The following is a 14,344-nucleotide window of genomic DNA, read 5'->3' as shown; positions in this document are numbered from 1 at the left end:
TCATATTCCCAATGATCCACTTTCCCAGCTAGACTAGGTCCACAGTCCGTGCAACCAGAGTCTACTGTTGTTCAGGAGATAGAAGAGGGGATGGTTTAGTTTTGGGGGCAAGGCAAGACACACTCAGACCTGAGCTGTACCTCGTATTAAGTGGGAGACATTACCTCATTGACATGATGCAACTGCTCACTCACCATAGAACCCATTTCACCATTTCATAACCTTTCCCTTTTCACTGTGGAGTTTTGGCATCACGGGCAGGCCCTCTGGCTGATTGTTTGATGGGGGTCTTCTCAGCTGTGGTGCCACCATACTTGTTGGACCCTGCTTCCCAGACTCTTGTGGGTGTCACTGCTCACCCAGGACCGGGTTTCTCACAGTAGGGTCTGAGAGAGGACCAAAGCAACAGATTGGTCCACAGGGCTCATTCAGAGGCCGACCCCTGGGCCTAGCCCAGGCCTGCTGAGTCAGGACCCCTGAGGTAGGCTCAGAAGTCTGTTTTCAACAAGCCCCCCAGGAGAGTCTTCCTGGGGCACATAAGGTCTTCCAGTGTCTGCTTCTCTGGTGGGAACAACCCTCATCCTCTGACTCCAAGAAGCTCACTGGGCTCTGTCTGTTCTTTGGGCTCCAGGACAAATAAGCTGCTGCCCATGCAGGTGGACGGAGAGCCCTGGATGCAGCCACCTTGCACGGTGAGTTTTTCCCATCTTTGCAATGAGGGTGGGAAGCTTTATTTGGGCCCTTCAGGGGGCACTGACTTGATATGAAATCACTGAGTCTCAGAGTTACGGGGGCTTTGGGAGATCATCTAGCGCATTTTCTCTCCCAGTGTATTCATCCATCCGTGCATTTACCGGCTGAGCTTTTATTGAATATGGGCTCTGGGCCAGGCACTGGGAAGCACCAGTTCCAAAACTGAAGGAAATATAGACCCGTCTTCAAATAACTTACGTTTCTAGGTGGTGAATTCTGAGACTTCACCTGCAGTAACCTTGGGAGCCTCAGCTTGAATCACTCCAGTGGCAAGGAACTTACCACCCCAAAAGGAAAATAGTTCCACTGACAAACAAGTCTAATTGTTAGAAAGCGCTTGTCTGTGTGCCAGCCAGATTTGCACACTTACCCTAGAACTTCTGCCTAGTCACTGTGACTGCCGAAGCTCCGGGGGGTCAATCCCCCCACCCCAGGGCACAGACATGCTTCACCCCCGTTGCACCCAGCAACCTAAAAACTCCCACCTGAAAACTCCCCTGAAAGGGTAACCACGTGGGTATCTATTTTGTTTATGGCATTTCCGTGACCCATGTTACCCAGCAATGTACCTGGTTTGTAATAGTTGCACGATAATATTTGTTGAATGAAGAATAAAGGATTAAACAAATGAAAAAACAAAACAGCCCCATTCCCTGACATACCACTTCTTTGTTAGCAGCGTGTTCTCAGAAACTCAGCCAGAGAGAAACCACTGTCCTGGTGCTCAGGGCTCTGGGTATTCAATAGAATATTACCTTAGTAACATCCTCAATACTCTCATGAGTGTGCAAATTGCAAAAGACAGAATCTAGGCTTCCTTGCCCTAGTGGAGTATTCAGATACCTCAATAACCTGCCCTTTAGAACAACAAGTTGTCTTCTGCTAGAGAAAGGGTTTTCACGAGAAGGCTACTGAACCTAAATTGTAGGTGCATTTCCATAACACTCTGCTCCAAGTAACTTCTGCAAAGTGTAAAACTAGTCCCTAGAGACAGAGACTCTAGAAATGGCATCTTCTATAATGGCTATTAAAAGTAGAACTTTTTCTGCAAAATTTTACCTCAATCTTTTGGTTTCTACAAAGTCTAAGAAAAGGATGAAAACCCACCATAGCAAAAACTAATATCCTACCATCTTGTTAGAATTAGGAAAGATGAGGGGAATTTCTGTTACCTATCATTTCAATAGATAAGATGTGTATGCTAATGTGGTTTGGAAGTTCTAGCCAATGCAAAACACATGAAGCAGAAAAGAAATATAACTATTTGGAAAAGAATCAAAACTGTCATTGTTTGCAGATAATATGATTATGTACATAGAAAGCTAATAAAAATCAACTGAAAAATCTCACAGGTTAAATTAGTTCAATGAAGCTTTATAGAAAGATAAAAGGTAATAGCTTTTATATATACCAGGAAAAAACAATCAGCAGAATAGAAAAAAGTTAAAATGTCATACAGCAGCACATAAAGACAAAATACAAAACTGAATTGTGAAAAGAGGATGAAGAAGAAACACCCCATGTTTCTAAACAGGGATCCCCAACAAAATCCCAATGCAATTTTTTTAACTTGACAAAAGAATGCAATCGATAAGTCATTATATAAAAGAGCTGTGAAGAAGGACTTCCCACAGGATATTAAAATTGTTGTAAAGCCACAATGAGTCGCTCAATATTGGATAGATAAGTCAATAGTACAAAAGAGAGCCCTAAGAAACTCTAGTATGCATAAAACTAATGAAGGAAAAAAGAAAGATCAAAAACTAATTTGGAAGCAATGGATTGTTTAACACATGGTATCCAAGAAATTGCCTGTTTGGGAAAATGCCATCATACTGTTGGCCCTCCACACCTAGGGGCTTCGCATCCTTGGATTCAACCAACCTTGAATCAAAAATATTCAGGGAAAAAAAAAATTCCAGAAAGTTCTAAAAAGCAAAACTAGAATTTGCTGTGTGCTGGCAACTATTTTTACATAGCATTTACATTGTATTTACAACTATTTACATAGCATTTACATGGCATTAGGTATTATAAGTAATCTAGAGATGATTTCAAGTATACGGGATGTGCGTAGGTTATATGCAAATACTATGCCATCTTACATAAGAGACTTGTAAAAAATCAGCATCTGCAGAGTTTAGTATCCGCAGGAGTCCTAGAACCAAATCCCAATGGATACGAAGGGACAACTGTACACTAACCTCTCACCTTCAAACTGTATTCCAAAAACGAAACCAAAAAACCTCCAGTTCCATTGGTGATTATTATTACTCTGTGACCATGGACTTTCTAAGGAAAATGTGACATATTTAACTGTTCACAAATTTTAAATCATACAAGTCAAGAATCAATAGAAATTTTTTTTAAAGAATCAATATAATATTTAAAAAGGCTTAAAGACAAGACGTTTGCAATGGCAAGCTCAAGGAGCAGGTTAATTCCCATAACGTATAAAGAGCTCTTAGAAACCAGCAGGAGAAAATACTAACAATGCAATGGTGAATAGACAATTCACAGAAGAAATGACATGGACTAATAAACCTATGAATAATATTTGATATCACAAGTTTTTTAAAGGAGAGAAAAAATTTCAAATTAAAATGGTGAGAAAGCCATATTTTCACCTATCAAATTGGCACAATTTCTTTTTCTTTTAAAGATAATACTATTTGTTTTTGTCAAGGCCATAGTGGGACCGGTATACTCAGTGAGGCCCAAGTGTAAACTGATTAAACCATTCTGGGAAGCTTTGGAAACATGTGTCAAAAAGATTAATAGGAGTTCCCGTCGTGGCGCAGTGGTTAACGAATCCGACTAGGAACCATGAGGTTGCGGGTTCGGTCCCTGCCCTTGCTCAGTGGGTTAACGATCCGGCGTTGCCGTGAGCTGTGGTGTAGGTTGCAGACGCGGCTCGGATCCAGCGTTGCTGTGGCTCTGGCGTAGGCCGGTGGCTACAGCTCTGATTCAACCCCTAGCCTGGGAACCTCCATATGCCGCGGGAGCGGCCCAAGAAATAGCAACAACAACATCAACAACAACAACAGACAAAAAGACAAAAGACAAAAGACAAAAAAAAAAAAAAAAAAGATTAATAAATATTAATATACATCGATCCAGTTAATTTACTTTGACCCTTAAAACTATTCATATACTTCTAGGTATTTCTTCTAAGTAAAATACAGGTTATCAGAACTGCAGATGGAGACTTATGTATTAGAATGTCATTTTTTGTATTATTCATGATAGCAAAAAAAATTGGAAATTGCCTAAAAGCCCAACATTTAGAGAAAGGGTTAAATAACCTATGTGAGATTCATCAAATGGGATAATGTTCAGTCATTAAAAATCATATTTAATAAATATTTAATGACATTGGGAAGGCTTAGAAAGTAATATTAAATGAAAAGCAGATTAAGAAGCTGATTTCAATTTTATTAAAAACATCTAAGTAGAGAAACACACTGAAAAATATATACCAAAAAGTTAATAGCAATGATTTCTGGTGATTTTAAAAGTTTTTCCATATTCTTTTTTTTTTTTTTTTGGTCTTTTTGCCTTTTCTAGGGCTGCTCCCGCAGCACACGGACATTCCCAGGCTAGGAGTCTCATCAGAGCTATAACCACTGGCCTACACCACAGCCACAGCAACACAGGATCCAAGCCACGTCTGCAACCTACACCACAGCTCATGGCAACGCCGTATCCTTAACCCACTGAGCAAGGCCAGGGATCGAACCTGAAACTTCATGGTTCCTAGTTGGATTCGTTAACCCACTGAGCCACAACGGCAACTCCATATTTTCTAAATTCTCAAAAATGAGCATATGTTTGTCTGTATTAGGCAACATAATTTGAGCCTTAAAATTAAGACTCTTCTCCCAGAGTTATAGGATCTCAAAGATAAAAGGGATTCTAGTTATCTAGTCCAGTGAATCCCAAATTTGAGTATGCATCCAAGTAACCTGGAAGGCTTTTAAAATCCAGATTACTGAATTTCTGACTCAGTACCCATGTACTGCATCTTATGTCCTGAGATGCTTGAGACGTTCCCAGGAGATGCTGATGTTGCTGGACTCAGGACCACACACTTGGAGATCCAATAATCTGGTTGAACCTCCCAATTTCTCAGCCAATTCCAGGCTTCTCCTCCACCCCTAGCAAAACCTGATTCTCCAGCTACATTTGAAAGCCTCTAGCAGCAGAAAACTCTCTCCTAAAGCAGGACATCCTAAGATCTTGGAAAACCCAGAGGAAGCTGGGACCCGAAAGACTGTCCATGTCCCCGCTCCTCCTCTAGGCTCACTCTAAGTGGGAATGTTCCTTAACTTTTTCTATCAGAGACTTGGTAAGTCTCTGATAGAAAAAGGATTGGTAAGATCCTTCAGGTTTGTGCCTGTTTATCTCCAGCTGAAATTAGGACAGACTCAGACACTTCCCACATGATTTGGGAAGGGTACACACTCTGGTCATTGGCCATTTTGCTGGGCTGGATCTGAATCATTTGCCCTGAGAGGACGACATTTAGGAAGGGGTCCTTCGGTTTATTATCTCTCTCAAAGTAATGTTTTAAAAGGTGTCAATTTGTGGAAAATGCCTCCCCCTCAAACAGAGTCAACTCCTGGGAATAGTGGAATGTTTGAACTTGCCCCATTTTAAAGGGGAAATTATATGCTCTGTCGTTTTGTGAATTTTGAGCTGTCACATAAGATTCTGCTGTATCAGTTTTCTCTGTCATAGAGCAGAGAACTAAGAGTGTGGGGCTGCTGTAAGTGCTTGTCAGAGTTATAAATGTGCTGAAAAGTTTTTCGAAAATCATACAAGACTTTCATTAGTTGCCTGACCTTCCCAATTGCCAGAGAAATTTGGATTCTAATTACCTTGGGATGTTCTCTTTCCGTCAGTCCATCAGGTTGAAAAGGCAGATTTAACCATGTTCAACTACCTCCTAAAGTGGGATCTTAACTATTTAACCTGCTAGCCCCTCCTTATTTGTCAGTATCTTGGGGGTAAGATGCTGACACTTCTTTGACTTCGGATCAGTTCGAGAGCTCATATTTCTTGCCTCCAGTGGAGGTACATGCAGTGAGTGAACTCTCAGCTATAAGACTAGAATCCACAAACCACATCAAAATCTCATGTTCCCCAGCCTCTCTAAACTCCTACCCCTCTGAGACCTTTATCAAAACTGCTGAAAACCCAAATGGGAGGGATCTGAGTTTCACTTCCTCCTCTTTGCCCTGGAGGTGCTAACAAGCAAATAAATTGGTCAGCTAGTGGGAGAAAAAGGAGAAGTAAGGGTCTTCTACTGTCAAACAGGAAAAAAAAAAAAAAAAAGGCTCCATTAACGGGAAATGTAAGCAGTGTACCAGCTGCCACTCTGCCCCAAGCGTGGCCAACTCCATTGCCAGGACTTTCTTCTTGGCCGTACTAACCAGTCAGTGCTTCCATAGCATGTACAGGCACTGTGCTGGCTCAGCAAACACTAGGGTGAATATAAGATGAATTTCTTCTTCGCCTTGGGGCTTCTGTGCTCAGGAGTGGGAGAAGGTGCACCACAAAGAAAGGTGCCACAAATCACTGTCATCACATGGTGCTATGTTGCATGCCATCAGAGCCTCCACTCTGTGCCTCACTTCCCTGCATCCTGGAATAAGCACCATGCCCATAATAAGGCACATAACAAAAAAAAATGGTGCTTGGTGTGGTGACAACCACAAAACAGAGCCTTACTCCCTGGCTGGATCTCCAAGGCTGATGGAAACCAATCTAACAAGAGTGTTCACCTTCCTTCCACCAGGTTATGCTCCTTCTCCACGATGTCTTTTGGTCCCATCTTTTTCTTTCCCTATCTTGGGGCCTTATAAATGTAAACCTGGCTTGCAGTAGAACGCTCTTGGCCAGATTCCCCCCAGTCTAGCTCATCCTGACAACAGCTGTTGAATAATTCCCCTCAAATTTTCTCATGTTGTTCTCCAGCTTAAAAAAAAAAAAAAAACTGATCATGGTTCCCCATTACCTCCCATCAAACCCAGTCCCCGTTACCTGCCCTTTAAAGCCCTACACCAACTGCCCACCTATATCCCTGACTTCATGTCTCATCCTTTGGCCCACACTCAGCCAGCTGGCACGTGATTCCTAAACCCAGTGCCTTCCCTTCTTCTTCAACACATTTCCTTCCCTTCCTTTCAGATCTTAAAATTCTTCCTCAGTTGCTCTGTTTGAACTCTTCTCATTCCCTACCTAACTTTTTTTTGACATTACTTGGTTTATCATACAGATAAACTTCCTGATGAATCACTTTTTGCAAGAGTTCTGTTTCTCACTAGGGTTATACTGTCATTTCAGTAGGTGGTAAAAATCAGGAGAGTGGGTTCATGGGTTGTTTTTGTTTTTTTTTTTTTTTGCGGCATATGGAGTTTCCCAGGCTAGGGGTCTAATCAGAGCTGTAGCCACCAGCCTGCGCCAGAGGCACAGAAACGTGGGATCCGAGCCAAGTCTGCAACCTACACCACAGCTCACGGCAACGCTGGATCCTTAACCCACTAAGCAAGGCCAGGGACCGAACCTGCAACCTTGTGGTTCCTAGTCGGATTCGTTAACCACTGCGCCACTTCGGGAACTCCTTGGGTTGTGTTTCTTTTGATACACATCTTTCTCGTCCTCCAGTGAAAGATAAGTTATTCCATTTTATAGTCTACACTGGGCTTTCATTGACAGTCTTATCGACAACTTTGTGAGAAAACCGGAGAAAATGATACTGTCCTCATTTTACAGTTCAGCAAGCACTGGTTTTAAAGGCTAAATGATGTGGCCAAAGGTTCACAGCAAACAAGGGGGAGTTTGAGGACTCTGGTTCCGATATTATCTTCCTACTCCAAACATGTGTCGTACTTGAGAAATGTTGATGCACTGACAATGCAGATTATCAACATGTCAGTGTCACCAGGCCACATTCTAATAGGGACTAAACATTTTGAAGCCATGCCCTGAGGATAAGATTGGGAAGAAAGACCAAAAAATGAGAATTTGCCAGTGTCTTTTGCTTAAAGTTTGCAGAGGAAAGCACCCCTTAAACCTAAAATTCAAAAAAAAAAAAATTAAAAGCTTTTAAAAGAAAGTTGTGTCTCTCCTAGAAGACTACGAAAAAAGGAAACACCTAGGAGACTCGCTTAAGAACTTTCCACAGGAATGGCGCTTGGGTCAGAGGTCAGACCGGAGCCTCTGTGTCAGTTTTGAGTTACTGTTTGACAACACTGTGCTGCCTGGGCAGGAACGGCCAGGGGCGGGGTTGGGGGGGGGGGGCTGGGACTCTGAAGAACTGGGCTCTATCTGTCCTGCCCCTCTCTGGGCGACCTTAGGCTAATCCCAGGCTCAACAGAGCCTTGGGATCTCCATTCCTTTCTCTGTCCTGCAGAAGGGTTGAATGAGATGGTCTCCTCCGGCTGTGACATTCTGAGAGTCTATGAATAGTAAGGACACGAGACAGGTGCGAGCTGATCGCCACGTGGGAAGCTCACACCTGTCTCTCCCCAGTGTTTCCGCCCCTCGTCTCCAGCAGTGCCAAACACCAGGCCCAGTCAGGGTCCAGTTGCCAAATTTGAAGCTGCCCAAGGACAGTCGTCCTTCTGCAGCGGGCTCCTTCCAGCCCACGGCAACGCACTCTCCCATAGGCTCCTGGGATTTGCAAGCCACTAATTCATTTCTGCCTCTTTGCTTTTAGATTAAAATTACTCACAAGAACCAAGCGCCTATGATGATGGGGCCTCCCCAGAAAAGCAGCTTCTTTTCGCTGAGGAGAAAGAGCCGTTCCAAAGACTAGACAGTGTGCTCAATGTCAGCTCAAGCACAAGAGAAAACAAGAAACTGAAACACACACACACCACCACACACACACACACACACACACACACACACACACACACACACTGTCTCTCTCTTCTCCAATCAGTGGAAGCAAAGCCACCTTTCAGGAAGAAAGCTTCACCCTGACATATATTCTGTTTTAACAATGAACACACCCCAACAGAGCCAGTGCCAGCAGGACATTTTGAATGGACTTAGGGCTCATGCAGCAACCACCACATTCCCAGAAGGCCTTGAGCGGGACTTTCTCAGGCTGAAGAAAAAACCACCCCCTTTCCTTCCACCAGCCCTGCAAGTCTCACAGATGCTCACAAGAAGCAGGCTGCAGGTTTCCTGCCTATGGCGAGATCGGATGTGGCCAAGGAAAGAGCTGGCATTCCAGAGAACCTGCACAAAGGTCCCTCTGTACAGAGACCAAAGGGCCTCGGACTCAGAGAGCACAGCCCTGGGCAGGGCTCAGCACGCGCACGCTGGTTTCTGGGCTGTCCTTCGAGTGACAGCTTCTCCCCGAACTTGCTGAGGAGGCAGAAAGGCTGTGGAAAGCTGTGTTTCCCTTCTTGGTTCTGCGCGCTGTCAGTGGGCACCAGTCATTTTCCCAAGGCTTCTGGTGGCTGGGTGTTTGTTTAGAGCCAGCTCCAAGAGCCCCCCAGGCTGCCTGCATAGCACACCTTAGATGTGGTATTTATTTTCTTAGTTCTGTGAACACCTGGGAGGGAAAGCAGAGAAACTGGGATTTATTTTTCAAATTGGTGTCATAATATTGTGTAAAAAGGGAAGAAAAAAAAAAAAAAACCACCCCCAGCTTCTTTCTTTTTCAAGCCAAAGCGTGTTTCCTGTTTGAGTTCCAAGCCCTGGTGGCAGACTATTCCTGAAGGCAAAGAAGATGGGAGGGAACGGCCTTTTGCTGAGGAAACCAGGAGACAAACCATCAGGCGGTTCCCTCCTGCCTCTTTGATCCTACCACACCCAGAGCTTGACCTGAAGGCCCTTCTGATGGTCTTACATGTGTGTACATATATGTAGCATATATGTGTTTATATATAAATATTTATTTACTGGTGGATTTTTCCTGATTGAAAAAATATATATGCAGTATGGGAACAGAAAGTGGGAAAGAAAAATGTTTTTACTCCCCCTTTTTGCTATTTCATTGTCAAGACACATTTCCCAGTAGTGATCATGAGATATAAGGAATATTAAAGTAGCTCCTTGTCTTCAAGAGACTGAGAATTTCTATCCTGGATCCTCAAAACCACCATGAAAGACATGCTGGGCAGGATCTACTCTCCCATTTGTCAGATAAGGAAACCGAGTCTCAGAAAAGTTAAGAGATTTGTCCACGGTATCTTGGCTAATGTGGTGTGGGATGAGGTGCCACTGAGAAGATATTTAATAGAGAAAAGAACCTACACATCTTGGATTAGGGTCACTTCCAGTCACTGAGATGTGATGCCATTTGGATCCAGGTTGCCAGGGAAGAATGAACATGCGATCCATGGGGGACGGGACAAGAAAATGAGGCCCCACCCCCACCCCCCGATGCTTCCCAGAGACTCTCTCTGGCCTGAACTGGTGAAAAGTTGGTCCGGGGTTGAAGGCGCTAGACAGATCATCAGATTAAACTCTCCACATGTCACCTCATCATGGTCATCTCAATCCTTAATCTCGAAGCACCCCTGGCTGCAGAGGGGGACCTCGGTGGAGATTCACAGGAGGACAGAGGCACCTTCAGCCAGTACCCAGAGGCTTCATTCAAGGGCACCAGCATGACCTCCCTTCCTGAGGGCAAGTCTGGGGAGAGCTTCACTGGTAGAAAGATCCACCTTGACGCCTTTCCTCCTTTGGCCTCCATCCCCTCTGAGATTTCTCAGAAGGAAACCTGGGCCCACTCAGCGTTACTCCACTGAGCTCCCTCTAATCTTCTTGCACTGGGTCAGGAACTTTGGGCAAGGGAGGGGAAATTAAGATTGTGGGTACAAATTGACCATACCTCTGAAGGTCGCAGTCATCTAGGACCATCTAAGATAGAGATCTAGAACCATCCTGCTCAACCTAACAGTGCAGAACACTGGGCAAGGGGAAAACAGGCCACCTGAAGAATGTCCTACAGGATGGGCTCTCTGGCAATGGGACCAACAAGCTCCAGAATGACCACAGGTACTATCGTGGAAGCCACCTGATTCTGAAATGAAGGCAGGTTCAGCTTGAGGGGTCACTGCTTCTCAGACATTTACAGAAGTTTCTGCATGTGTTTCAGCCCCAGTCCCCCAAGATGGAGGCTGTTGAGACATGGTACTGTCAACAGGTGAAACTGACTCTCAGAGATTCCCAAGTCAGAGACTGGCCCCTGCCTACTCCACTTTAGTGCATAGGACTTGCCACGTTGCCCGAGAGACAAGTCCCATGTCCTCCTTAGAGCCACAGAGTATAACAGACATCGGGGAATTGCACTTTCAATTCTGTAACTTCAGTGAGTCAGTGTTGTTGTTTAATCTGACTTTGCAACTCATCCCTTCGCCACTGTGACTGTGGTTTCTTATTGTAGAGTACTGCATCATCGTACCCTCACAGCCACCCCCTGAGGCTGGCAGAGAAGCTATCATTAGCCCCATCTAAGCAATGAGGAAAACGAAGCTTAATAAGACTTAGTGGCTTTTCAATGTTAGGCAGTCGGGGGAGAACCCTTCCTTATTCCTCATCCTATTCTGATTCCGACCATGCCACAGACATGTTCTCACCTGCCCCACACATCTACCCCACTAGCAATAAAAAGAATGAAACAGGAAATCTTCAGTACGTTATGTTGTCCCTGGACTAATGGGCTAGGAGTTGCATCTCATTATGACTGGGTCTTTGTGGGTTTCCTCCAGTGAGTTAAGGATGGAGAATAGACTTAGTAGGATGATTATATTTCAGGTCAGAGACCAGCTCCTCTCAAGAGAGTTCTTTCCACAGATGGAAAAGATATGTTAAAATTGCCAAATAAATTAGGAAATACTTGGCAGAATCTGGAAGAGCCTCCAGACTGGCGTTACATAACATGCATATATATTATACATATGCACATTATATAAGGTGACATAGTACTTAATGTGCTGTATATATTATGTAAATTACATATTTGTGAGTAATCATGATAAATATAGAGGCCCACTAATCACTTTTTTACACATACTCAGTGACAGATTAGGAAGTTACTTTGCCAGAGAGTCTTAAAACTTACTCTCTCCTGCTGCTTTGGTTCCAACTCCTGCCAAAAATAATTGCATCAACTTTTCCCATCTCTATCCCCCTCTCTTCTTGGCCAAAACCCTCAGTTGCCTCCTGTCCTAGCTAGGCTGTACCTTCCGTGGAACACAGCCACGTTTGGGATCCATTAAAATAGAATCTAGGGATGGAGAGGCTCTAAACTCCCAGATGCCCTGTGTGATGGGCTAGAGCTCAAGGCTCCCAGGAGGGTGGATGCCTAATACTGATGTTAAAAGGAGAGATGAGGGGAAGCGTCCACCAACCCTTGAAGGACAGAAATGTACAGGGTTCCTGAGCCACCAGTTCCAGGATCTGACAGTCATCAATCAGGTAGTTATTTCAAAACTGTAGTCTAGGTTTCTGCAGCATATTGGAAACCGTCATTTCCTAAAATGTGTCTCACACAATACTGGCATCTTTAAAATGCTCCTTGAAAAAAGTGTTCTATAGTCAAGTATTAGATCCCCTTCTAGGGGATATGTAGAGAGACTCTAAGAACTCGCAGTAAAGAACCATAGAGGCTTTATATGTCTGTCAACATCCATAGATTAGAAACACTGTCCTAAGCCCATCGTGTCTTCTTTTTGTTCTCCGTGGAGATGGGAACATGCAAGTACCCACCCTCCGTAATAATATTCCAACAAGTACTTTTCTAGGACAAGGGGTCTCTCTTCATAAGACATTCTCTCTTCTTCTATGTGATTAACTACTTTTATTCCCCCCCCCCCCGCCCCGCGTATCTTCAAACAAGAATCAAGGATCTGGCCTCCTTGTTCCCTGAGTGGAAAAGAGATTGGGGAAAAATTAAGGGGCAAACATGATAGCTGCCAGGGGTCAGACTTCATCTGTGTAGCTCCAGAGGATAGAATCAGGACTAAAGAGCACAGTTGTGGAAAAGTTCAGTGTTTATTCAATTTAATGACTGCTCTTGGAGCAAGCTGGCCTAATATGGCAAAAGCGGCTTTGTGGGGGAATGAAGAGCCACCTGCTCTTTTAGGAAAAGCCTTGACCTGGCTGGGGAGGAACAAGCACTGACTGATCTCCCTTGTTTAAAAGCTGTTGAAAATATTTTGGTAGGCATCAATGTTAAATCAATAGGTCCACTGCTTCCTTTTAAGCAGCATACCTCTGTGTCCTTTGGTTTCCAAAAGAAACCAAAGTGACTTCCAGAGAGATTTCTGGATCAGTGGATGTGGACTAGTTAGACCACACTTATACATGGCAGGGTTGACCAGAATCATGGGTGCCCTCGAGGGCAGCTAGTGGAGGTGATGATCTTTCCTCAGTAGTTCTGAGAGTTAAAGAAATGAGTTACAGCGTCAAGACCAAAAGAGATTTTGCATTTGTGTGTGGTTCGTATGAGCAGTTTGGAGCTCTTCTCCTAATTGTGAATACCACTCCTACATCCAACTTGAGAAATACAGCAAAGAAAAAGAAGCTATTCCACATATTGAATATCAATCAAGTTATGCATGAAACAAGAGAACAGAATTGTATAGAATTTCATATGAGGCCATCATTTTGAACTCCCCTTAATATCCTACCATACTGGAGTACTTCTTTTAACTTTCCACTATAGAGAGAAAACAGGAACGGGAATTCTAATTTTGGCTTACTGGGCACAAGGCACTGTGTCAAGGCCTTTTCATGTGCTATCCCATTTCATCCTCAGAGCATCCAGTGATGTAGGCATTGTACTTATTTCACAGTTAAAGTAGTTAGTGCATAGGAAGGTGAAATACCTTGTCCAAGGTCAAATAGATAGCAGGAGGTAGAGCAAGGGCTTGACATGGGTCTGTCTTACATCAACATGTAGGCTCTTTCTACTATATTTTACTGCTTTTAACCTTCTTATCTGTTTCCAACCCTACTATCATCCTGGTGAGATTACAGTAGTGACAAATTGATGTCCCATCTGGTCAACCTCTGTATGGCCATCTGATTGGGTTCCTACCGAAGAAGTTCCAGTACTTGCTCATATTGAAACTCGACAGCCTCCTTGGGCAGCTAGAACCCAAAACCTCACCCTTGCAATCAAACTGGCAGCCATCCCTTAATCTTCAGTGTTTCAGATTCTAGCTGAATTGGAATCGTTGCCCAAGGCCTGCCTAATAGATTTGCTATTCAACTCTGTGAGTGGGAGAGCAGCAAGCAGCCTTCTCAGACTTAAATGCCATGGTCAGCAGTGACTGGCCTGCACAGGGAAGGAGAGCTAGGGTTGTGGAAGGGAGCCTCCAGCAAGAAGGCTCTGCATGTGATCCTCATTAGTGATAGGCGTGGGCTGGGCTGGGCCATCTGTGTTCCACAGGAGAACAGAATGGCAAGCTGCCTTTCAGATGCCAAGAGATGCTATCTGATGGCAAGATCCAGAAAGCTCAAAAAGCAGAGAGGCATCGTTCCCCCTGGGCATCGCTGTGGGAAACCAGGGACACAGAAAACCAAGCGGTTTTGGAAACCAGCTGCTTGACTTGCGGGG

General features: G+C 44.1%; 1 protein-coding gene across 33 annotated transcripts in view; it reads left to right on the top strand.

The window, feature by feature from the left end:
* Positions 1–11,406, top strand: part of DGKG (diacylglycerol kinase gamma) — a 222,045-nt gene extending 210,639 nt beyond the window's left edge. For 16 of the 33 annotated variants that reach the window (XM_084987519.1, XM_021070013.2, XM_084987514.1 and 13 more), the window contains 2 exons: positions 632–692; positions 8,477–11,406. In XM_084987519.1, the coding sequence (XP_084843645.1) occupies positions 632–692; positions 8,477–8,575 (160 nt within the window). In that variant the 3' untranslated portion in view covers positions 8,576–11,406. Of the gene's footprint in view, positions 1–631; positions 693–4,320; positions 7,854–8,476 lie in introns of those variants that run through there. The other 17 variants (XR_014822643.1, XR_014822639.1, XR_014822644.1 and 14 more) reach the window with 5 other exon arrangements.
* The last annotated feature ends 2,938 nt before the right edge of the window (positions 11,407–14,344 follow it).

This window comes from Sus scrofa, chromosome 13 (genome assembly GCF_054392235.1).
Source record: "Sus scrofa isolate SSC_HxYL_T2T_F1_AM1 chromosome 13, Sscrofa_HxYL_maternal_Yorkshire_Landrace_v2.0, whole genome shotgun sequence".
Taxonomy (NCBI): Eukaryota; Metazoa; Chordata; class Mammalia; order Artiodactyla; family Suidae; genus Sus; species Sus scrofa.
This window is presented reverse-complemented; position numbering and strand designations above follow the sequence as displayed.